Source organism: Neophocaena asiaeorientalis, unplaced genomic scaffold, assembly GCF_003031525.2.
Source record: "Neophocaena asiaeorientalis asiaeorientalis breed wild unplaced genomic scaffold, Neophocaena_asiaeorientalis_V1.1 scaffold627, whole genome shotgun sequence".
Lineage (NCBI taxonomy): Eukaryota > Metazoa > Chordata > Mammalia > Artiodactyla > Phocoenidae > Neophocaena > Neophocaena asiaeorientalis.
This window is the reverse complement of record NW_020174427.1, coordinates 1907757-1931702: the sequence shown is the minus strand read 5'-3', so window position 1 is coordinate 1931702 and position 23946 is coordinate 1907757. Positions and strand designations below refer to the sequence as shown.

General features: G+C 39.4%; 1 protein-coding gene across 8 annotated transcripts in view; it reads left to right on the top strand.

Moving 5' to 3' along the window:
* KDM1B (lysine demethylase 1B) overlaps window positions 1–23946 on the top strand; it is a 55314-nt gene that overhangs the window by 8720 nt on the left and 22648 nt on the right. For all 8 annotated transcript variants that reach the window (XM_024756729.1, XM_024756733.1, XM_024756734.1 and 5 more), the window contains 8 exons: window positions 602–718; window positions 10130–10168; window positions 13440–13644; window positions 15413–15597; window positions 18163–18339; window positions 18709–18783; window positions 21975–22112; window positions 22955–23126. In XM_024756729.1, coding sequence (XP_024612497.1) covers window positions 602–718; window positions 10130–10168; window positions 13440–13644; window positions 15413–15597; window positions 18163–18339; window positions 18709–18783; window positions 21975–22112; window positions 22955–23126 — 1108 coding nt within the window. The remainder of the gene's footprint in view (window positions 1–601; window positions 719–10129; window positions 10169–13439; window positions 13645–15412; window positions 15598–18162; window positions 18340–18708; window positions 18784–21974; window positions 22113–22954; window positions 23127–23946) is intronic.

The window sequence follows — 23946 nt, the reverse complement described above, 5'->3', positions numbered from 1 at the left end:
TTCTTCTGCAGATGGATATCTGCATGCTTTTTTATTTTGGAATAATTTTAAATTTGTAGAAAATTTACAAGGATAGTACAGAGTCCCTGTATATCCTTCACCCAGTTTCTCCTACTGTTATCATCTAACACACCAGGATTATATTTTGAACTAAGAACTTAACATTGGTACAGTACTAATAAGTATATTACAGACTTATTTGGATTTCTTCAGTGTTTTCATTAGTGTCTTTTTACTGTTCCAGGATGCAATCCAGGATACCACATTGCTTTTAGTGTGATACTTTTTGACTACCTGCAACTAAATTTAACTCTGTTTCCTTAGGTTAGAGCTAGAAAGCCATTCTGACAACAGTACTAAGATCCCCTTTGCACTTCTGGGGGCCTGAGCTAGTATTGAATCACAAATTAGACTGATGGGGTAAAAGTGGATTTTATGGGTGGCGATGGCGCAAGGGGAAGAAAAGGTATTTACTTGGAAGTGCTGAACGGTTGTTGACCAAATCATGTGAAGAAGATGGCAAAGTGAGAGGTGGAAGATAGAAATGCTATAGCTCACGAGGTGCCAACCCATTGATCTTGACTTCTTACTTTCCATCTAGGTTCAATGTACAAAACCTGAGTGTAGGAAATGGAGGCAACTTACCAAGGAAATCCAGCTGACTCCACAGATAGCAAGGACGTACCGATGTGGTATGAAACCAAATACTGCTGTTAAGGTATGATCTCTGTTGGTTTTCCTTCTGAATTAATTGATGTGTTAGTTTAGTTGTCAGTAAATAATAATGGTGTATATTTTTCAATAACTCCGTTGATCATTGTATCAGGATTATATTGTCCTACGCATAACAGAATCTCAACTACAATGGCTTAACCAATTAATAAGGCTTTTATTTTTCTCTCATTATAAGCAGTTTAGAAACAGGCAGTCCAGAGTTGGTGTAGGTATCCAAGGAAGTCTCCTTTTAGTTTCCAGTTCTGTCACAAGATCATTACTGCACTGTCAGCCATCATTCGAACTTCAAAGCAGAAAAGATGGGAAAGGCTGGGGTATTCCAAGCCAAGTCTCTCCCTCTTTTATTGGGAAACCAGGAGCTTTCCTGGAAGTTCCAGCAGTAGATTTCTATTTATAGCTCATTGGCCAGAATAGTATCATGCAGCTACTCTGAACAGCAGTAGGGACCAAGGAAGAAAATATTTTATAACTGTTGCGTGTTTTATATTTTATAAAATATTTTATAACTGGAAGAAAATATTTTATAACAGAATCAAAATTAGGATCTTGTTAGTAAGGCGAAAAAGATATATATGTTTGGACTGTTAGCAGTCTTCCATAGTTGGTATCGTGTGCCTGTTTTGAGATTTGATAATTACTTGCGTTTAAAAATGTGTTAATTGCTTAAATGTGTTAAAGCACTCATCTACAAAATGTCTCTAGTTCCATCAGCACATTAAAGAATATTAGGAATCATTGTAATCTCAGAAGCAAGAGGCTTTCTTTTTTGAAAATTTTGATTTAATTCACATAGCATAAAATTCACCCTTTTAAAGTATGTAATTCAGTGGTTTGCCGTATATTCACAAAGATATGTGGTTATCATGAGCAAAATATTTTCTTTTTAAAGAAATGATGAAAAGCTCTAAAGTTTATGATCAAGTTTTTTTTTTTTTTTTTTTTTTTTTGTGGTATGCGGGCCTCTCACTGTTGTGGCCTCTCCCGTTGCGGAGCACAGGCTCCGGACGCGCAGGCTCAGTGGCCATGGCTCACGGGCGCAGCCGCTCCACAGCATGTGGGATCTTCCCGGACCGGGGCACGAACCCGTGTCCCCTGCATCGGCAGGCGGACTCTCAACCAGTGCGCCACCAGGGAAGCCCTATGATCAAGTTTTTAAAAGCCTGGGATTTAAGATACAAATATTATTAAAGTGACTCATAATTATTGTAAATATATTTGGAAGATTTTGCAAAGTGAAATGGTGAGAAAAAGGGTATGAACATTTAGGAGTTCTGTGTTCTGTTGTTTTACACTTTACACAGTTATTACATGAATATAATCTCACGTTTAAAAAAAGTAAATTGAATATATGTATGTATATGTAAATATATACACACACATATAATTTACAAATAAAAAATGAAAGTGCCCCTTAACCATCTCTTCCTTCCCACCCTAATAGATACCCATTCTTAACGACTCATTTATCCTGCTAGAACTTTTTTGTGCTTTGATTATGTATTTATGGTAGGCACTTTTTTTTAGCCGTGCCATGTGGCAGGTGGGATCTTAGTTCCCCCACCAGGAATCGAACCCGTGCCCCCTGCATTGGAGGCACGGAGCCCTAACCACTGGACCACCAGGGTAGGCACATTTTTTTAAGGCACTTGATACAAATATCTAAAACTTTTTAAAGGTTAAAAAACTATAGCTCACAGTGATCATTTTGTCAAAACCTTACCTACACTGAGTGGTGATATTTTTAATAGATGTAAAATTACGTCTTGTTTTTTAAATTGAGGTATAATTACATATTGTAATTACATGCACAGATCTTAATTGAATTTCATTGAGTTTTGGATAACGTCCACACTATGTAGCCAGTACCCCAGTCAAGATACACGATGTTTCCACCACCCTAAGAAATTCCAGTCATTTCCTTCCCTCCCTCCAGAGGCAAACACTAGACTGCCATACCCTAAACAGAGTTTTGCCTGCTCTTGAACTTTGTAAAATGGAATCAGTCAGTATATACTTTTTAGTGTTTGGTTTCTTTCACCGAGTAAAACAGCTTTTGAGATTCATCCATGTTCTTGCATGGATCAGTAGTTTTTTCCTTTTTATTGCTGAGCAGTGTTCCATTGTATGGATGTATCACAATTTGTTTATTCTCCTGTTGAAGGGCATTTGTGTTGTTTAAAATTTTTTGCTGTTATGAATAAATCTGTATGAACATTCTATGCAAGTGTTTTTGTGGACTTATGTTTTCATTTCTGAAGGGTAAATACACAGGAAATTGCTGAGTCATATGGTAAATTTATGTGTAAGAAACTACTAAATGGTTTTCCACAGTTGTACGAGACTACAACATTTGGAGGTGGTACTTTTTTTTTTTTTTTAATGTTAGCCATTCTAATGGGTATGTATTGTTCTATCATTGTGGTTTTAAAATGCAATTCCCTGATGACTAGTGATGTGGACCATCTTTTCATGTGCTTATTGGCCATTCATAGTTCCTCTTTGGAGAAATATCTGTCCAAGTCTCCTAAAAATTGGGTTTGTCTTGTCTTGTAGGAGTTCTTTATGTAATCTGGAAATGAGATATGTTATCTTGAATATTTTTCCCTGTCTTTGTCTTGCCTTTTCACTTTCTTAATAGATCCTTTGATGAGCAGTTTTAAAATTTTGCAGCCTAATGTATCCATTTTTTTTTTATGCTTAGAACTTTTTGTATTTTTTCTGCAAAATCATTGCAACTCTCAACTTGCACAGACAGTCTCCTATGTTTTCTTTGAGGAAGTTTATTATTTTAGCCTTTATATTTAGGACACTAGTCTATCTCAAGTTAATTTTTGGTTTTGATGTAAGATATGGGACAAGATTCAAATTTTATTCATATAAGTATCTAGTTGTCCAAAAGACAATTTTTTTCCCATTGAATTATTTTGGCAACATTATAAAAAAGTCAGCTGGCCATACCTGTAGCCAATTTCTGGACACTATTCCATTGATCTCTTTGTTTATCCTTAACCCAGTACCCTGCTGTCTTGATTATTGTATCTAGTATAAATTCCTCCAACTTTTTTTTTTCCAAGATTGTTTAGGCTATTTTAGGTCCTTACATTTCTATAAAAATTTTGTTATCAACTTGTCAGTATTTACAAAAACTTTTGGAATTTTGATTGGAATGGATTGAAGCTATAAATTATTTGAAGGAGAATTGACATCTTTACATTTTTTTGTCTTCTAATCCAGGGGTCAGCAAACTATGGCTCATGGGTCAAATCTGGCCCCCTCCACCTGTTTTTGTAAATAAAGTTTTATTGGAACACAGCCATACTCATTCATCATGTATTGTGTATGACTGCTTTCATACTACAATGGCAGAGTAGTTGCAACAGAGACCATGTGATCCGCAGAAACTAAAATATCTACCATCTGGCCTTTTAAAGAAAAGGTTTCCCCAAATGTATGGGCACAAAGTGGGGAGCAAGGGGACGGCGGTGGTGGTAGGATGAGTTGGGATATTGGGGTTGACATATATACACTAATATGTATAAAATAGGTAACTAATAAGAACCTGCTGTATAAAAAAAATAAAATTCAAAAAAATAAATAAATAAAAGGTTTCCCGACCCCTGTTCTGACCTATGGGTGTGGTCTGTCTCTCCATCTTTTCAGGGTCTTTAATTTCTCCCAACAGTGTTTTCTAGTTTTCACCGAGAATGTATTCTGTTAAATTTATTTCTAGATACTTATTTTTTCTGTGATTGTAAGTAGAATTTATTTTTAACTTTTCAAGTTGTTTGTTGCAGTTATATAGAAATACAATTTAATTTTGCATATTGACTTTATACCCAGAGACTTTGTTGACTTCATTTTAAATTCCATTTATATTTTTGTAGATTTTTTTGTTGGGAGGAATTCTACAATATCAACTGTGAATAAAGACTGTTTTGCTTTTTTAAAAAGCTATCCTTTTGCTCATTTTTTTTCCTTACCTTATTGCATTGGTCAGGACTACCAGTACAGAGCTGAATAGAAGTGGAAGAGCAGACTTCCTTGCCTTGTTCCTGACCTTAGGAGTGATGTGTTCAGTGTTTTATCATCATGTGTAATGTTGGCTGTGGCTTTTCACAAATGCCCTTTATCAGATTGAGGAAGTTCCTTTGTATTCCTAGTTTGCTGAGAACTTTTTATTATGAAAGGATGTTAGATTTTTTCAAATACTTTTTCTGTATCTTTTATGATGATCATACAGTTTTTCTCCTTTAATCTGTTAATGTGGTGAATTACACTGATTCTTGAATGTTAAAGCAACCTTGCATTCCTGGGGGGAAAAAATTCCACTTGTTCTCAATGTATTATCCTTTCATTGTGTTGGATTCAGTTTCCTAATATTTTGTTAAGAATTTTGTATCTGTGTTCATGAGGTTTAGTCTCTGTCATTTTCTTTTCTTGTAATGTTCTTGTCAGGTTCTTCTGTCAGAGTTACACTGGCTTCATAAAATGAAATGAGAAGTATATCTTCCTTCTCTATTACTGAAAAGTTTGTGGATGGTTAATATTATTTCTTATTTCGTGTTTGGTACAATTCACTAGTGAAGCCATTTGGACCAATTTTCTTTGTGAGAAGTTTTGAAATTACAAATTCAGTTTCTATAACAGATACATAGCTACTTAGGTGGTTTATTCTATCCATTTTAGAACATGGTGTTTTTCAAGAAATTTGTCTGTTTCATCTACATTGTCAAGTTTGTTAGCTTAAAGCTGTTTGCAGTGTTCTCTTAATTCTCCTTTTAATGCCACTGGTATTTATGGTGGAATCCTTTTATTGTTGATATTGGTGATTTGGGAGTGAAGAGTGGAAAGCGTTGATCTTTCAGGGTCAGGGGTCAGGGTCCCGGAATTAACAAATCCTGTTCTAAAACCTTTCAGTTTAGCCCTAAATTGATTCTTGAGCTCAGCCTCCAGAGTAGAAGACCTCTCTGAGGGATAGAAGAGAAAAAAATGGGAGGGGGCTTACCCCGAGGGAATGGGTAATTGATTTTCCAGACTGAGTGGGTACACCAAAGGAAACTGGGGTTTGAGTGATGAAGGGACCGTGAGCTTGTGTGGTGAAGGGGAGCATGTCCAGCTGGCAGGAACAATATGGTTGCACTGAACTTAACCAGCACCTGTGCTCCAGATTACTTCTCAAGGGAAAAGTAGACTCAGTGGCATGTTATTATAACGTTTGAAGAAGAGTTCAGCCAAGGAGCAGTCAAAAATAGCAGACCGTTTTAATAGATACTAGCCTTTGGGTCATTTTCACTCAACCTATTTCTGTGAAGTTTCTGAACAGTTCCAAATATATATATATTGGAATATTTGCATACTAATGTTACCTTACTAAATATTAGGTGTGATTTTTATATTAAAAGTTCACATTAAATCATTTTGTACTGTGCTTTGACTAGCTTTGGTTTAACCACTGTTTAGAGTTATCCATAATCGCTCCTCTTTTTCACTTGCAGATAATTGAATCTAACTTTGACTTCATCTCTACTAATTGTTCAGATTATCCATGTTGCTTTTTTTGATTACTTGATTTTTCTTCAGGTTTGTCATTTACAATTTCTTCAATTTATGTTTTTTGGTTTTTTTTTTGTGGTACACGGGCCTCTACCTGTTGTGGCCTCTCCCATTGCGGAGCACAGGCTCTGGACGCGCAGGCTCAGCGGCCATGGCTCACGGGCCCAGCCGTTCTGCGGCATGGGGGATCCTCCCGGACCGGGGCACGACCCCACGTCCCCTGCATCGGCAGGCGGACTCTCAACCACTGCGCCACCAGGGAAGCCCCTATGTAGTTTTTGAAAAGTCTGTTTTCTTTAGAATGAGTTTGTTTTCAGACAAATGATATTTGTTTATCATTGAAAAATTCAAGGAATATAGAAAAAAAGATTTAAAAAATTCATGCAGTCATCATCATGAAATAACCATTATTAAATGAGATTCATTCAAGAGAATTCATGCATGTATACAAGGAGGAAGTCTGGCAGATAGATAACTTCATATTAAGGAGGAGTGCTGTATATGCTTGTTTTATGTAAAATGATTCAGTTCAATACAACATAATTTAAAGTAAGTAAAAGAAGCCAAAGTGAAATACGAAATTGCTGGACATAGGACAGTTATTTCTTCATCTCAAGACATAGTAGTTTCTAAAAACTCCCTAAAAGGTTAAGAAAATACATGATGAGGATAAGTTGGAATCGCTCTAGCTTTTTAACAAAATTGCATGTTTCAATTTTAGGTTGTATCAATTGACACCCTGCTAAGACAGAGGGAAAAGTAAATGACACCATACTTCAGCCCACCTCCCCTTTTTCTCTCTCCCATTTTTGTTAGGGTTTTGCTGTTTTGTGTTAGTTTAGTTTGCTCTGTTGGAATATCACTTTTTTTCTGTGACCATATCCCATTCATTGTTTACTCTTGCACTTATATGCAATTACTGCTGCCCACAATTTCTGTTACTACAGTTCCTTCTATCCCATTATTTTGATTCATCACCTGCTTGGATGTATTTTAACATCAAGTACTTTTTTCCAGGAGAGCTCTGAGGTGTCAGAGTCCTTGTTTTTGAAAAACTTAAATGCCTTTCTCTTCTTCCATCCGTCTTCAAGTTGAAGACTTTATGATCTTCTTAGATCCCAGCCTCTAAGGATGGTATCACATCTTTTAAATCTCCTCCCCCACCCCCGCCCAAGAAATCCTCCTTTGAGACTCTCCTGCTCCATTGCGATTGATTACCACCCAGAGCCTGAACTTTTGAAATATTTATTTAAAGGGTGTTTATTGACCCAGAGTCCTTTTGGTTTTCAGTTTGATCTTCTGTCAAGGACAAAGTCTGGAAAGGTTTATTTGTAGAACAGCGTTAAAAAGAATTGTAGCAAACAACACACACTGTTTTGGAGCTTTTTGTCATTTAACATTTCTTAAAGATGCTTCTTAAAGATCTTTACGTACGCTTCAGTATGTAAAGATCTCTTTCTCTTTAAAGACTGTGTAGTAAATAGTCCACTGAATGGATATGTCATGATGAATTTGGTGTGACTGAAGGGCATTTAGGTGACTTTTAAACATTTACCGTGCTGTAATGAATAGCTTTGTATCTGTGCTATTTTTCAGTGTATTTGTAGTATCAGTTCCTAGAAATAAAATTGCTGTGTCAGGGTATATCCAGTTTTTTGTTTGGTTTTTTTTTTTAATATTATTTATTTATTTTTGGCATTGGGTCTTAGTTGTGGCGCACGGGATCTTTCATTGCAGCACGCAGGCTCTTCTTTGTGGCGTATGGGCTTCTCGGGCTTCTCTCTAGTTGTGGTGTGCGGGCTCCAGAGCGCGTGGGCTCTGTAGTTGTGGTGTGCGGGCTCAGTAGTTGCCCTGCACAGGCTCAGCTGCCCCGCAGAATGTGGGATCTTGGCTCCCCGACTAGGGATCGAACCCATGTCCCCTGCATTGAAAGGTGGATTCTTAACCACTGGACCACCAGGGAAGTCCCTATCCAGTTGTTTTTAATATGAAATAATTCTTGGACCCAAAAGAGTATTTATAACTTGTGTGTGAGGAATAAAGGATGAAGGTGAACACTCACTGTGTGCCCCCCAACCTGGTTTTAGAAACAGAGCGTTACCAGTGCTTCTGCAACTCCCTGGGTTCCCCCCAGTAGTTTTCTTCCTCTGCCTCTCCTACAAGAGCAAACAGTATTTCGCATTTTGTATTCATTTTTCCTCTGCTTTTTGTTAGAGTTGATAAATATGTATGACACTCTAAATAACATGTAAAGTTTTGCATATTTTTATATTGGTTGTAAATTGTATCCTATTGTGTGTATTCCTCTGCAGCTTTGTTCTCTTACTTAACTTTGAGGTTTTTCAGCTGCATCCATGTTGATGCCTGCAGGTCTGGTTCATTCATTTTCCCTGCTGTGTAGTTTTGCGTTGTGTGAATCTACCCCAACGTGTCTATTCTCCTGTTCATAGGTGTGAGGGTTGTTTCTGGTTTGGGGCTGCTACACACAGCGCTCTGTGAGCATTCTTGCACGTCTCTTCCTAGTGCATGCACACATGCAAGAGTTTCTCTGGAATATATTCCAAGGGCCAGATTTCCCAGGCCATATGGTATGCCAGTCTTCAGTTTATTTAGGTAACTTTTTTTCATTGAAATATCACATACAAACAGAAAATGCACAAGTCAAAATGCATAGCTCAGTGAATTTTCAGAGTCCCCATTTAGCCAGCTCCCAGTAAAGAAACTGAACACTTACCAACCCCTCAGAAGCCCCCTTGCACCCCTTTTCACTCACAGAGTCCATCCCTTGCCTCCCCAGAGTAACTACCTACTAACTCTTCTCCCCCATGCAAGTACTAACCAGGGCCACCGCTGCTTAGCTTCTGAGACCAGAGAGACTAGGCACATCCAGGGTGGTATGGCTGTGGATCTCTACTTACCCCTCTGACTTAACAACACTATGGCTGTTTTGCTTGCTTTTGAGCTTCATGTAAATGGAGTCAGACAGTATGTAGGCTCTTGGGTCTGGCTTCTTTCGCTCACCATTATGTTTGTGAGGGGCATCCATATTGTAACATGTAGCTGTAGTTTATTCTCTTGACTATAATACAGTTTATTTCTCCATTCTACTCTCGATGGACTTCTGGGTTGTGTTTATCTTCTGTCTCTTAAAAACAGTGCTCCTTTGAACATTTTCTAATCCTTCTCTTGGTACACATGGATGAGGGTCTCTCTCTCTAGAAAATACAGGTGTGCCCTGTTTTATTGTGCTTTGCTTTTTTGCGCTTCGCAGTTATGCATTTTTTTTTTTACAAATTGAAGGTTTGTGGCAACCCTGCATTGACGGTTAGCATTTTTAGCAATAAAGTATTTTCCAATTAAAGTATGGTAATTTTTTTTGCTATTGCACACTTAGTAAACTACAGCATAGTGTAAACATAACTTTTATATGCACTGAGAAACCAAAAAATTCGTTTGAGTCACTTTTATTGCAATATTTGCTTTATTGCAATGGTTGGTCTGGAGCTGAACCCACAGTGTCTCTGAGGTATGTCTGTATAGCAAGGCTGGAATTGCTGGGCATAGATACAAGATAATGCCAAATTATCATGCATTTAAAAGTTTCGTATTTTGTCAAACTGTTCTCCAGAGTGGTTACATTCTTTCAGATTTCCACCCAGGACATCTTTACAAGAGAGGCTGTCTTCCCCGCACCCTCACTAATGCGGTGTTTTATCACACTTTTTTTTTTTTTACCAGTCTAATCAGTGAAAAGGGGTATCTTATTGAAGGTAATTGACACTTAAGACTATATTTTATAATTAAACCTAATTAATGCTTGTTTTTTGTATTGTTTTTGCAGCCTGAGACCTCAGATCATTGTTCCCTTCCAGAGGATCTCGTGAGTATTTCTTCATGTTCTAGCCTAGAGTGCGTCACGCCTTCAGTGATAAGTGCTATAAGTAAATAACAGTAACAGTTTTATGAGTATCTCTCTTTTTTTGGTTGCTGATCCAAGGGGTTTTTATCTAACAGGATAACATGATGAAAATGCTAGCAATAGTGGTATTGTGGGTGATCCTCTCCCAACTTAAAAAAAAAAAACTAAAATGTTATTGCTCTATGTTAAAAGGAAACAAAAAGGAAGAAACGGACACCTTGCCTTCCTACAGGGACCAGACTTGTTATACTTGTTTTTCAAGGGCGACTTTATGACCTTCTCTCCACTTGAATCATTCCTGGAAGAGAACAAGATGCCCATAATTTGATGGTCTTGGCCCAGATTCAGCTGTGAGAGTGTTTTTGTGTATTCTGACCTCAGCATAACTGGTTTGTCCCATCCCTGCCCAGATGTGGAAGGGGAAGCAGCTGGCAGAGCCTCATCACATTTCATCTGTCTTAGGAAACTTTGCCACCTGAGCTGGCCGATTTTGCCACATAGCTAGATCCAATAGCTGTTTCAGAAAATGATTTTTTAAAATTCTGAGTTTCTGAGTTATTCTGCATTACAGCGATCCAGGATAGTTTGTAGTTTTTCTAGATGTCTGAAACCCAGGGGCTGTGACTGATGTTTAGGCAAAGGGAGAATTGACACCTAGCATATCTATTCTGTTACATAAAGGGCTGTGTGAGATGCCTGCGCGTGTGCGTGTGTGCGCACACAGACACATTAAAAAAATAAAAACAGTTGTACCGTCAAACATTTCCATAGTAAAGCAGTGGCCTAAATAATTTCTGGATTTAGGGTACACAGGATGACATTACAGAAAAAAAGGAAAAAAATAACTTTAAATACACTTACAAATACCTTAAGAATATTTCCCCTAGTATTCAGACCATTTTGCGCGCAAGGAGTCTGAACTTTAGGACAGAGGCCATATTCTTGGGATCTAAGAACTTTAAAAAGCTTGGAAGAGTCCCTGGATGTTCATCTGCCCGTTATTTATTTTTGTCTTTGGTTAAGAAAGAGTCTGGAGCAGGTTTATAGCCATGTCACCTATACCTGCTACGCTTTTTCTATTCATACGGATTCTGGGGTTACCTTTAAAGCCGTTTCTAAATTTTGAGTGCCTTTATTAGTTTCCTAGGGCTGCTGGGACAAATTGCCACCATCTGGGGGGCTTAAAGCAACAGAAGGTTATTGTCTCATAGTTCCAGAGGCTATAAGTCTGAAATTAGGGTGTTAGCAGGGCCGTGTTCCCACTGACGTCTCTAGGGGAGGATTCTTCCTTGCGTTTTCCAGCTCTGGCATTGCCAGCAATCCCTGGCATTCCTTAGCTTATAGCCATGTCACTCCAATCTCTGTTCCATCTTCACATGACCTTTTTCCTCTTGTGTGTCTCCCAGTCCCTGTGTCTCTTCTCTTAAGGACACATTAGAGTGAATTTAAGGTTCACTCTACTACAGTGTGACAAATTACATCAGCAAAGACCTTGTTTCCAAATAAGGTCACATTCTGAGGTTCTGGGTAGACGTGAATTTGGGGAGACAACTTTTTAACCGAGTGTAGTGGGCATTTCATTAAATATGCTAATAGACTGTATCCAGCACAGTTTCTTCAGTGGTATGTGTATTAAAAGCGAGAGTGGAACATTTGATGGCATATCGACAAAATTATAGTCAGGTGTCCCAGAATGGTAAGTGTGCTAACACACTCGGAATAGCAAGACCACGTGTTTGTTTACCAGTCATTGAGTTTCTCCTACGCTAAGCCAGAGGCTGGTTGGCGCGCCCTCAGGTGGGCTTCCAAGGAGAAGAAAGCCTGGGGCAGGTAGCAATGGCAGGGTCTCTCTTGGGTCCTGACTTAATTTCCCAACACAGCTACAAGGCCCAGGAAGTGGATTAGAATGGGAAGCGCTTGGGTATGTGGTTTGTTTTTGTTTTTTCCTCCCTTTTTTTTGGTTGGTTTACTTTATTTTATTTTGGGGGGTTCTTGTTTTTTTAAGGCATCTACATTCTGCCCTCTTTGGTCCATTTCGAGTGTCAGGATCTGAACACCCAGTTTTACTCTGTCTGAGCCAGGAAGGGGGTCCATAGAGGCAGCCCTGCTGTGTTGGAGAAGGAACTGAAGCTTTCCTTCTTTTTGGTCCAGCACAGGCTGCTCAAGGGTAGCCAAACCTAAAACAAGCCTTAAGGACAAAGATTGCAAACTGAAAAGCCTTCACGGGCCGGGCAAGTAAAATAAATGTGTGTAGCAGCTGGGAGTAACTTATGGGGGGTGTTAGGGTTTGTAGTAAGCCGAAAAATGCTTGCCCCAGATTTGGACTTTGAAGGGCAAATAAAATGCATCTTGAGATCACAAACCCCTGCTTGATGGCAAGTGGCATTTGCGTGGAGCCTGGATAACTAGCATCAGAGGGTCCCTGAGCCCAGAGTTCTCCTCTGTCAGGTTCCTAGAGTTCCTGGAGCATACATTCAAGTTCATGTGTAGCAAAGGCTGCCTAACATAGGGTATGTGGCAGTTTCGCTTTAGAAGCCAGGTAAATTTTATTTTTATCACAATAGTTAGTCATCACAGGGCTGCTTTGATCGAATGACTCTGTATGTTAAATCAGCTCTGGAATATGATCACATATTTTAAGACTGAAAATAGCTTTTTCAATTCAGTCCTACATGGAGCATTTTATTTTGATGATTGTCATGTACTTTTCCCTCTGAAGTTTTTTTAGTAGCCTCTGGCAAAAAGCAGTACTGTTTGGACTGCTACTCCAGAGAATAGTTTTTTCTGCTGAATTTTGTAATTTCAGTTATCTTTAGATCCTCAGTTAAAAGGCAGAAGGGATGGGTGATAAATGATTACGGAACAGAAATAAGTTTCTCATGTCAGACTCAAACAAACCTGGGCTTGCAGTATAGTCAGTGGGGGTAGCTTTAAGACTTACCTGGTGTTGGTGGGGTTTTTTGATGGAGGGAAAGGGGGAGGCCATTGCTGAAGGTCTGAAAAAACTCGGCCTAGGAAACATTCCCTCCAGGTCTCATCAGGCATTTTTTGTTTCTGAATCTTACTGTGCAGAACTCTGGTCTAGGACTATGGAGTGGGAGAAGGCAGAGTAGAAGGGTTAAGGATGAATGAGAATGGATGACACGACGAGAACCATCTGTCCTTGGCCGACTCTGCATGTACATTTCTTGGTTGCCATTGTCCCTCTTCGTTTTGCTCTGCCCCCTTGCAGAGAGTGTCGGAAGTTTCCAACCATTGGTGGTACTCCATGCTCATCCTACCTCCTTTGCTGAAAGATAGCGTGGCAGCACCCCTGCTCTCTGCCTACTACCCCGACTGCGTTGGCATGAGCCCGTCCTGCACCAGTACGCACCGCGCGGCCAGCGACGCCAGTCCTGGGAAGCTGGAACACTCCAAGGCAGTCCCCTGTGTTCTGGGTGAGAGCTGGTCCTGGCCCTCCCCGCTTTCCCTCCTCCCTCCGCCCTTGCCCTGGAAATATGTGGGTGAGCAGAACGGAAAAGATTTTTTGTTTTTAATGTGTGCAGCTTGCTACAAAGCACCTCATTATTTCATGGATCATTATTTCATGGTTTCACTGTGGATCGCTCGTATCATTTGTATATATTGGACAGTTAATTTTGCCCTCAGTCAGTGGGAAGGCTGTAACACTTGTCCAGGAATCATGCCTATGGAGTTCAATGAGCATCTCTTTGAAAGTTGGATAGCTGCAATAATTTGATGATAATACCTACTCACTCTGACATGCCAGAAGAAAGGTTTGACCCTCTGAGCCACGCTTCTTTTTTCTCCCCGAGTCTTTCTGCTTCTAATTATGCCATTGCTAATCTCAGCCAAACAACCCACTCTTGGAAAAACTTCAGGTCAAGGCAGGCAGACTGATAACCATTTACTTTAAAGGGATCTTTAAAATTCTCCGTCAGAATTCTTGGTGTACAAGCAAGAATTGTAGATCATCTCCTGCACACTGACAAACTTCATCTTTGATGGTGCAAGTAGGTTTTGACATTGTAGCCCTATCTTAAGGTTTTCAACTAATAACACTGGACCCTCTAAAAATGCAGGTGTGGTCAAAATCAAAGCTGAAGTGATAAATCCCAGTGTTAATGAAGGAGGAATAAAACAGGCAACTCAGATACCATTAGTGTATACATTTATGAAGGACAATTTGGAAGCATGAATCAAAAACCTTAAAATAGATGTTCTTTGGATGTAGGAATTTATCCTCAATAAATTATCAAAGATTATCAAAAGTAAGTCCCAAGATTTGTGTGGCATTGTTGATAATAGTGAAGTAATTGGATGAAATTTAAGTGCCCAGCAATAGGGCAGTGGTTAAATAATAAATAGGATAATATTATATGTCCATTGAAGTCATATTTAATGACATGGGACACTGTTCTTGAAAAGCAGGTAGGAAAAACAGCCTTTTTATTGCCTTTTTTTCTGGCTTTGTAAGAAAAAATATCAGTTATATTTATATTCTCTATTCATAGAAACAGAACCAAGGTTAGACTATACTCCTAAATGTTAACACCGCTCAAGGATTATCAGTAGTTAGTGATTGTTATTTACTTCTATGAACCTATTAATTTTATAATCAGAAAAATTCCAATGAAAGTTGCTTTTAAGATATATTTCCATGGGGACTTGGCATTCAGTTGGGCTTGGAATTTTGGTCTTGCAAGATGGAGATGTTCTGGAGATCTGTTGGAAAACAACGTGAGTATACTGAACACTACTGAATGGTAACACTCAAACGTGATTAAGATGGTAAATTTTATGGCACGTGTTTTTTTTAACCACAGTAAAAAAAAAAAAAAAAAAATTCCAGACTTCCCTGGTCTGTGGTCCAGTGGTTAAGACTCCGTCCTTCCAATGCAGGGGACACAGGTTTGATCCCTGGTCGGGGAACTAGATCCCACATGCCATGTGGCGTGGCCAAACAATTAAAAAAAAAAAAATTTCCATGCCACAGAAATTGAATGTTTGAAGAACGAATGGGAAAAAAAAATTGTTTAATTCACGCCTATTTTGTCTAACTGGACAGAGGAAGTGGAAATATTTATGTAGGACAGACTGGGGAGCTTGTCTAGGCTCTCCTTTCGTGTTTCTTTTTGCTCTTCAATTTAGCCAGATTTAGAATTTACAGCTTGTGAGGTTTGCCCATTCTGCGTCTTCTCTCAGTTCCAGGCATGAACCGGTACTTCCAGCCTTTCTACCAGCCCAACGAGTGCGGCAAAGCCTTGTGCGTGAGGCCAGACGTGATGGAGCTGGATGAGCTCTATGAGTTCCCAGAGTATTCCCGAGACCCCACCATGTACCTGGCTCTGAGGAACCTCATCCTCGCCCTGTGGTACACTAACTGCAAGGTGAGTGAAGGGTGCGTTAGCCAGCAGCACATGGACACAGACTTCTGTTAAGGAGAGAAGTTGCTTTGACTGTGGACGGAACCTTTGGATCCGGGTGTCTCCACCTCAGGACTCTTGACATTTGGGTGGCTATTCTCTGTGTCGGGGCTGTCCTCTGCGTCGTAGGATGTTTAAGCAGCATCCCTGACCTCTACCCCCCACATGCCATAGCACCCCTTTCCCCCAGCTGTGACAACCAAAAATGTCTCCAGATATTGCCAAGTGGGGGCAAAGTCTCCCCTTCCTGAGAACCACCACTTTAGACCATATGTCATCAGAATTCTTCACTCTCTAGTTATATGCAAACTTTGGTTCGAGGAGTTCCAATGACAATACCAGGAGAAAAAAAGAATAAAACATTAAAGATTGGATTATAAACCCCTCGAGGGCTGGGATTCTGACTCACCTGGTTATCCTCAAGCATCTGAGACCAGTGATTTGCTTTTTGCTGGGACTGAATAAATGTTAGGGCCCTCACACAGTGCCCACCTTGAAAGGGATGAAGATAAATTAGAGGGTGGGCAGGGCGGGACCACGAGTTTTGTTTTCTTTTTAAAGCAGAGGCTTTCCTGACGCTAGTGTTTTTCCAATTTATTAATTTCTTCTGCAATTATCTGAGTGACTGCTGAATGCAGAACATTTTACAAGACTGCCAAAGAAATCTTGGTTAAAGAAAGATATTCCAGTTCCACCCCGGTATTTCACTGGATTAGACTCCAGTCTGAGATGACTTGATTAAGTTTTGGCTATAAATGCAGTTTATATGAATTACACCCAGGTGAGTGTATTGGGCATGGTAGAATTATTCATTTCCTCTCCAGCAGGCTTGAGGGAAGTATTCAACAAACATTTGCTGAACTAAACAAAACTGGTCAGAATTTCCTGTAAATAAGTTGTGAAGATGCACTTTTCAGAACCAGCCTTGGGTTCATTTTTCTTCCCATTTCTTTTTAGTTAACTTTGAAATTTGACTTATACAGGAGAAGAATCTTATAAAAAAACAAATCCTCCACTTACCAGTGTGGATCTATTTTAATTTGTAATAAGATAGCAAGTATTGTATCTATTTAATACTCTAGTGGGAAAACTCAAATATGGTTGCTTTAAAGGGGTCAGACTTTGAAATGATTTTTTAAATCTTTATTTTATTTTTATGGCTGCGTCAGGTCTTAGTTGTGGCATGTGGGATCTTTCTTTGCAGAGCACGGGATCTTTCATTGTGATTTTTTTTTTTAACGTCATGAATACAAACACGTGTTTTAATATTCTGCAGCAATCCAAGCCAATGTTGTGCGTGTTATTTCTTTCACATTTTGAGTATATAGTCATCTTCCTGTGTTCAGGTTCTGTTGGAGCTGGGGCTTGGGGACAAGTAGAGGAAAGGCCAGGGTGGGCCCTCTCCCCCCTCCGCCACCGCCCGCATGGCCCAAGCCTGTTCTAACTTCGAGACACTGGGCAGAGGCCACATTACTCTTGAATCTTTGAAACAGACCAAGGCCTTGCCAAAGCTGCTGGGGTGAAAAGAGAAAGGCAATGTCTTTTTTTTTTTTTTTTTACAAGTTCTTAAGTCCATTCCCCCCATGTCTTATCAGTGATGAGTGTCCAGCTTTTTCTGCTGCCAGTGGAAGCAGCATCCTGGGTTTCTGTAATGGCCTTTGTTGTGTGACTTATTGAATCAGGAATATATTTGTGATATGGTCTGCCTCCACACTCCTGGGTCAGTCATTCGGGTCAGTCATTCTCTGCGAGGGGAAACTTAGGTGACAAAATACAGATTGCTATGTGCTTCTTTTGTCCCTTTCTCCTTTTTTTCCTTCGCCAGGCAGACCTTCCTTTGGTCTTACTATATCTTAGTGATAAATGATGGATTCCAATTACCTGGAGAGGTTTGTTTTTTTTTTTTAATTGTAGTAAAACACACACAACATAAAATTTACCATTTTTACCCTTTTAACCATTGTAAAATGGATAATTCAGTGGCATTAAATACGTATACAGTATTGTGTAACCATCACTTCTATGTAGTTCTAGAACTTTTTCATTACCCCAAGAGGAAACTCCACACCCATTAAGCAGAGACTCCCCATTCCTCCCTTCCCCCAGCTTCTGACAACTACTGTCTGTCTCTATAAGATTTGCCTGTTCTGGGTATTTCATATAAACGGAATCACACAATACGTGGCCTTCTGTAACTAGCTTCCTTGCTCAGCATGTTTTCAAGGTTCATTCCTGTTGTAGCATGCATCAGCACTTCGTTTCTTTTTATGACCAAATGATATTCCGTGTATGGATAGACCACCTTTCCTTTATCCTGTCATCCACTGATGGACACTTGGTTGTCCTGGCAATTTGAATAGTGCTGCTGTGAATTTTTTTTGAACCTATGTTTTTAGTTCTTTGCAGTAAATACATAGGAGTGGAATTGCTGGGTCATATGATAATGCTACGTTTCACTTTCTGAGGAACCAGGAGTTGTTTTCGGTTGGTTGGTTGGTTTTAACAGTTTGGTTTTATTTCCAAACACAGGAAGCTCTTACTCCTCAGAAATGTATTCCTCACATCATCGTCCGGGGTCTCGTGCGCATCCGATGTGTTCAGGAAGTGGAGAGGATACTTTATTTTATGACGAGGAAAGGTCTCATCAACACAGGAGTTCTCACCGTCGGCACTGACCAGCATCTTCTTCCTAAAGATTACCACAACGTAGGTGACTGTAGCTCTAGCAATACTACCACCATCGGTCATGATAAATGCTAGTACATTAATGTTCATAATACAAGTAAAACTCCCGTAAGCACTATAAAAGTTATAAGGCAAGACTTTTGTAGAATATGCATTTCTCCAAGGGAAGGGAATATTAATCACTATTCCTCTAGGCGGTAGAAAGGAGGAAGGGCTGTCTCAGGACAAGTACTAATGTATTCTTTAGGGAAGTAACTTGTACAGACAGGACATCAAGGAAATACAGATGAACGAACGTTGCTTGGCAGCTAGTACATTCTATTACATTGTTTTCATTGCTCTAATTGGATTTTTGTTTCTTTTCTTTCTCTTTTTTTTTTTTTGGTAAAGAAATCAGTCATCATTATTGGAGCTGGTCCAGCAGGATTAGCAGCTGCTAGGCAACTGCATAACTTTGGAATTAAGGTAAGATTTGGGGGACATGGAGGCGGAAACAGATGGTTAACTGCTCCTTTGGTCCAAATGTTCTAAGACTTGGAAACTAGTTCCTGATTTTAGCAAAGAATGCTAAATACATTATATCTTTATATCTTTACAATAGATCCTAGAAAAGATACAAAATTTGAAATTGGTTTAATTGAAGAAAAGTAGAGGAAATAGAAACTCCAGCAGCTTTGGAGAGGATTTTAGACTATGATGGGCAAGACGCAAGAGACTCTAAGATGATATTAAAGCAGAAATTCTTGGGACTTCCCTGGTGGTCCAGTGGTTAAGACTCCGCGCCCCTGCTGCAGGGGGCACGGGTTCGATCCCTGGTCAGGGAACTAAGATCCTGCATGCCATGTGGTGTGGCCAAAAAATAAAATAAAAAGTAAAATTTAAAAAGCAGGAATTCTTGAAAAAAAAAAAAAAAAAGCAGGAATTCTTGACATGTCATTATTGACACAGCAGTGAAGAAAAAGCCCTTGTTTCTGCAATAGTTTGAGACAACAAATAGCAGCTTGGAAATTCACCATTTCCTGCATAAAAGTTAATGAACTATCCAGTTACATTTTCTTATGCAAATCACACTTTGAACCTTACTCTGGAAAACAAAAATCTTTGCTTTTGGGAGCAGGATTGAATTAGTTAATCCAGGGTTAAGACAGAATTATGTGACTTTTAAAATACTGTATATTTTTGAGGTATCCTTCTTCCCCAAGGAGAAGGATATTATTTCTTTTTATCTAGTATGTTGCCTTATTCTAATTGTTCAAAATTAGCCAAAATAGAGACGATTACAAAAAAACAAAAATTGTACAATTCAGTATCTAATTTCCACTCAAATCTTCCAAATTTCTGGGACTTGCTATGTCTGACTCATTTCTCCTTTTTTAGAAACTTGTTTTGCAAGGACTTTGGTCTTCCATTAAACCAAACGTGAAAATCAATTTGGTAGAATTGAATTAATCTTTCGCTGTATTCTCTCTGGCTGAAAGAAACAACTTCTTTTTCACAACGTTTTTCTCTGCTGGAGGAGTTTCAGCGATGAGAAAGTTTTCAATGGCTCTGCCTAAGTGGTTTTCCTTTTGGTGGAATGCAAGACCTACGTCTTGGATTCTTATATATATTGCTGACAAAACAGAAGAATCTGAGTTGAATGTATAAGAAGTCTGTTTGCATTTCAAAATATTGTCTAAGTGGTATTAAGCTATGAGGTGTTTTAATTGGTCATTTATGTATCTCAGCATTAGATATTAGGGCCAAGGTTTCTTGTTCGTTTTTCACTTGGGAAACCCACAGATTATGTTACAAGGAAGGTTAGTCCTAGCCAAAGTCTAGGAGGGGTGCTGTCTTTAATGTTCAGCCTTCCTCTTATAGACTAAAATAAACTAGAAACGGACGGTTCTGAGTTCATCTGAAGTCAGAGAAAGAAGGTGGGGAGGGGAGAATCACAAGCTGTAGCCTTTCTAGTTGGAGAAAATGAGAAATATAGGTCCAAGGAAGAAGCATATTTAGGGGACCTCTGTTATTCTCCCCTTTCTCTAAGGAGACCCTGGGGAGGCCACCCCGCTCCCTCGTGGTTAGGAAGTAGATTCCTCCTAACCTAAGAGATGGTTAGCTCGGGGAACCTCCTGGAGCAATTTGCAGAAGTGCTTTTAGGGATCTAGAAATGAAAGGACTGATTTTGCCCTGAAGAGGATTCACATTTTCAGTTACTACAACCAAGAGCAGTGAAGCTCTTTGAGCCACAGGGCTGTCTACCTGAGAGCAGCTCCCACCACCACCAGCATCAGAAATTTGGAGGAGATAAAACGGTCTGGGTGTGGTGGGACCAACCTGCTTTGGCCAAGCCTGTGAGGCCATACTTAGATATAATGACATATGATTTTTTTTTTTTAATAATAGTCATAGGGAAGTTAAGGCCTGTTTACAATGCTAAAGGAATTTTGCTACGGACACAGATATTTCATAGGACAAAACCACCTCTTTAACTTAGTTTTTTTTTTTTTTGCGGTACACGGGCCTCTCACTGCTGTGGCCTCTCCCGTTGTGGAGCACAGGCTCCGGACGCGCAGGCCCAGCGGCCATGGCTCACGGGCCTAGCTGCTCCGTGGCATGTGGGATCCTCCCGGACCGGGGCACGAACCTGCATCCCCTGCATCGGCAGGCGGACTCTCAACCACTGCGCCACCAGGGAAGCCCCTTAGTTTTTAAGAGTGCCTTTTAATTTATGGAATACTATTTAATAAAAGCTTTCAATATGCATTTCACATGCTAGTTCATCCAGTCTTATCATTTTGGGATTTGAGAGGAAACAGTTTGAGGGGCTTCTCCAGCAGACCACTCACTTACTCCTTGCTAGAGCCTGCGTTGTTTGTTTTTAACATCTACTTGGACTCCTATTCATACTGCCCTCTTTTTTAACTTATTTTATTGAAGTAGTGTTGATTTACAGTGTGTTAATTTCTGCTGTACAGAAAAGTGATTCAGTTATACATATAGGTATGTATCCATTCTTTTCCATATTCTTTTCCATTATGGTTTGTCACAGGATATTGAATATAGTTCCCTGTGCTCTACAGTAGGACCTTGTTGTTTATCCATTCTATATATAATAGTTTGCATCTGCTAATCCCAAACTCCCAATTCATCCCTCCCCCTTGGCAACCACAAGTCTGTTCTCTGTGTCTGTGAGTCTGTTTCTGTTTTGTAAATAAGTTCATTTGTGTCATATTTTAGATTCCACATATAAGTGATATCATATGGTAGTTGTCTTTCTTTCTGACTTACTTCAGTTAGTATGATCATCTCTAGGTCCATCCATGTTGCTGCAAATGGCATTATTTCATTCTTTTTTATGGCTTAGTGTTCCATTGTATATATATACCACATCTTCTTTATCCATTCGTCGTTGGACATTTAGGTTGTTTTCATATCTTGGCTATTGTGAATAGTGCTGCTATGAATATAGAGGTGCATGTATCTTTTTGAATTAGAGTTTTGTCTGGATGTATGCCCAGGAGTGGGATTCCTGGATCATATGCACACTGCCCTCTTTTTAAAGTTGTTTCTCTAATAATATAATAATACATTAACCGGATATGAAACTCATTTAACAATATCACTGTACATTTATACTGCATCCTATTCAGCTTCCCTGATTGTCTTTTTAGGTGACTGTCCTGGAGGCCAAAGACAGAATTGGAGGCCGAGTGTGGGATGATAAGTCTTTCACAGGCGTCACAGTGGGACGAGGAGCCCAGATTGTCAACGGCTGTATTAACAACCCAGTAGCACTAATGTGTGAACAAGTGGGTTTCTTTAAGATTTGTATTGTAGATAAAGAAAAGAAAAAATGGTCTCAGTTTGCTTGTGTGCAGTATTAATGTGCTTCTTAATAATATGTAACAACCCCAAAATGATTTCTTGCCCCCTCATGCCCTCTGAAAAGTAAATAAGAACAAGTATAGTTCTTCCTTTCTGCGAAGGTGTTATTTGTGCATTATTCGCAGGCCACTTGATTAGGGTTGCCAGGTTAAGCAAACAAAATTACAGAATGCCCACTTAAATTTCACTTTCAGATAAATAACAATAATTTTTTTAGTATAAGTATGTCCCAAATATTACGTGGGATATTTTGCATGCAATATTTAGGACATACTTATCTAAAAAAAAAAATGTATTCATTGTTTATCTGAGAATCAAATCTTTCATCAGGCAAACCTACCTAGTGTCTTTGAAGACCTATGGTAGGCCCAAGGATTTTTCTGAACTATTTATTGACAGTCAATTCAATTTCAACTTCTGTGAGTGTTCGTGTGTTTGTGTGCTCTTTCACATGAGATTCCATAGAGGAAATAGGATGTCAGAGCAGAGAGAGGCAGTGCACAGCTATAGCGTCTGAAACATTGATAAATATTGGCTGGAAAGCTGTGGAGGGCATGGCATAGAAGCTGTTGCTGGCACCCTTACATTCTCAGATTCCATGCTGGTTTTTCACTGCCTTACTTTGCTGCCGTTCCCCAATCAGCATTTGTTTTTGAGAGGTCCTAGACCCTTTTCTCCATGAGAGCTCTGTCTGATTTCAGCTTAGAACCTGTACCTGTTTTTTCCAGGGAAAACTTTTCACCTTCTTATTCTTATTATTTTGAAGCTTGGCATCAGCATGCATAAATTTGGAGAAAGATGTGACTTAATTCAGGAAGGTGGAAGAATAACTGACCCCACTATTGACAAGCGCATGGATTTTCATTTTAATGCTCTCTTGGATGTGGTCTCTGAGTGGAGGAAGGATAAGACTCAGCTCCAAGATGTCCCTTTAGGAGGTATGGGGAGAATGGTGTTCTGATTGTTCCATCTGAGTCTCATTCTAACCTAAGCTTGATTAGCGGTAGCATCATTCATCCACAAGCCTGGATGGATGCAACAAGAATGGTCCTTAGGAGCGTTCCTTTTGAACTGACCGTTCCACAGAAGGGAGCAGAACTGCCTCAGGGACCTTTAGATGCGTGTGTGTGTGTGCACACACGCACACGTAATTCTTTACACAATAGTCAGTGTTTAAAAAATTATTTAAATGTTGAATTTTCAATTTCCCAGAAGAGCTTACCTTTAAGGAAGCATGTGGTAAGCTCTATGTGAATAACAAGCCACCACATAATGACTCTTCTAGATAAGAGTTCCTGTGTGAAAGGATTCCTTTTCTTTTTTGGACAGTAGGTTAAGATTTTTTTCCAGTATATTTTGTTTAAGAATGCAAGACTCTGTATTATGATTTAAGAACTTTAATTCAAAGTTTTTAGGCTTTGGTACTAAATGGACCATATTCACCCTTTAGAAAACCAGACTGTAACAGCTCATTTCCCTGCGGGTGCCCGCTGAGATCTTACTATATTGCTTCTTAAATTGATATTTATTTAACCTACAATTTCATGACCTGAATGTATTCACTTGTAATTCTTGGAAGCATGTCGGAGTTTCTTACAGTACGAGCATTTGAATTCAATTGGCAGGGTATTAATTTGCTTCAGCTCTGTGTTTCTGTGCAAGGGGTCTCAAGTCTCCATCCTGGAATACACTCTGTCTCTGTTTGGGGTACATTTCTCAAGAGCAGGGACTGTCTGTCTCCTCTTTTTATCCTCTCTC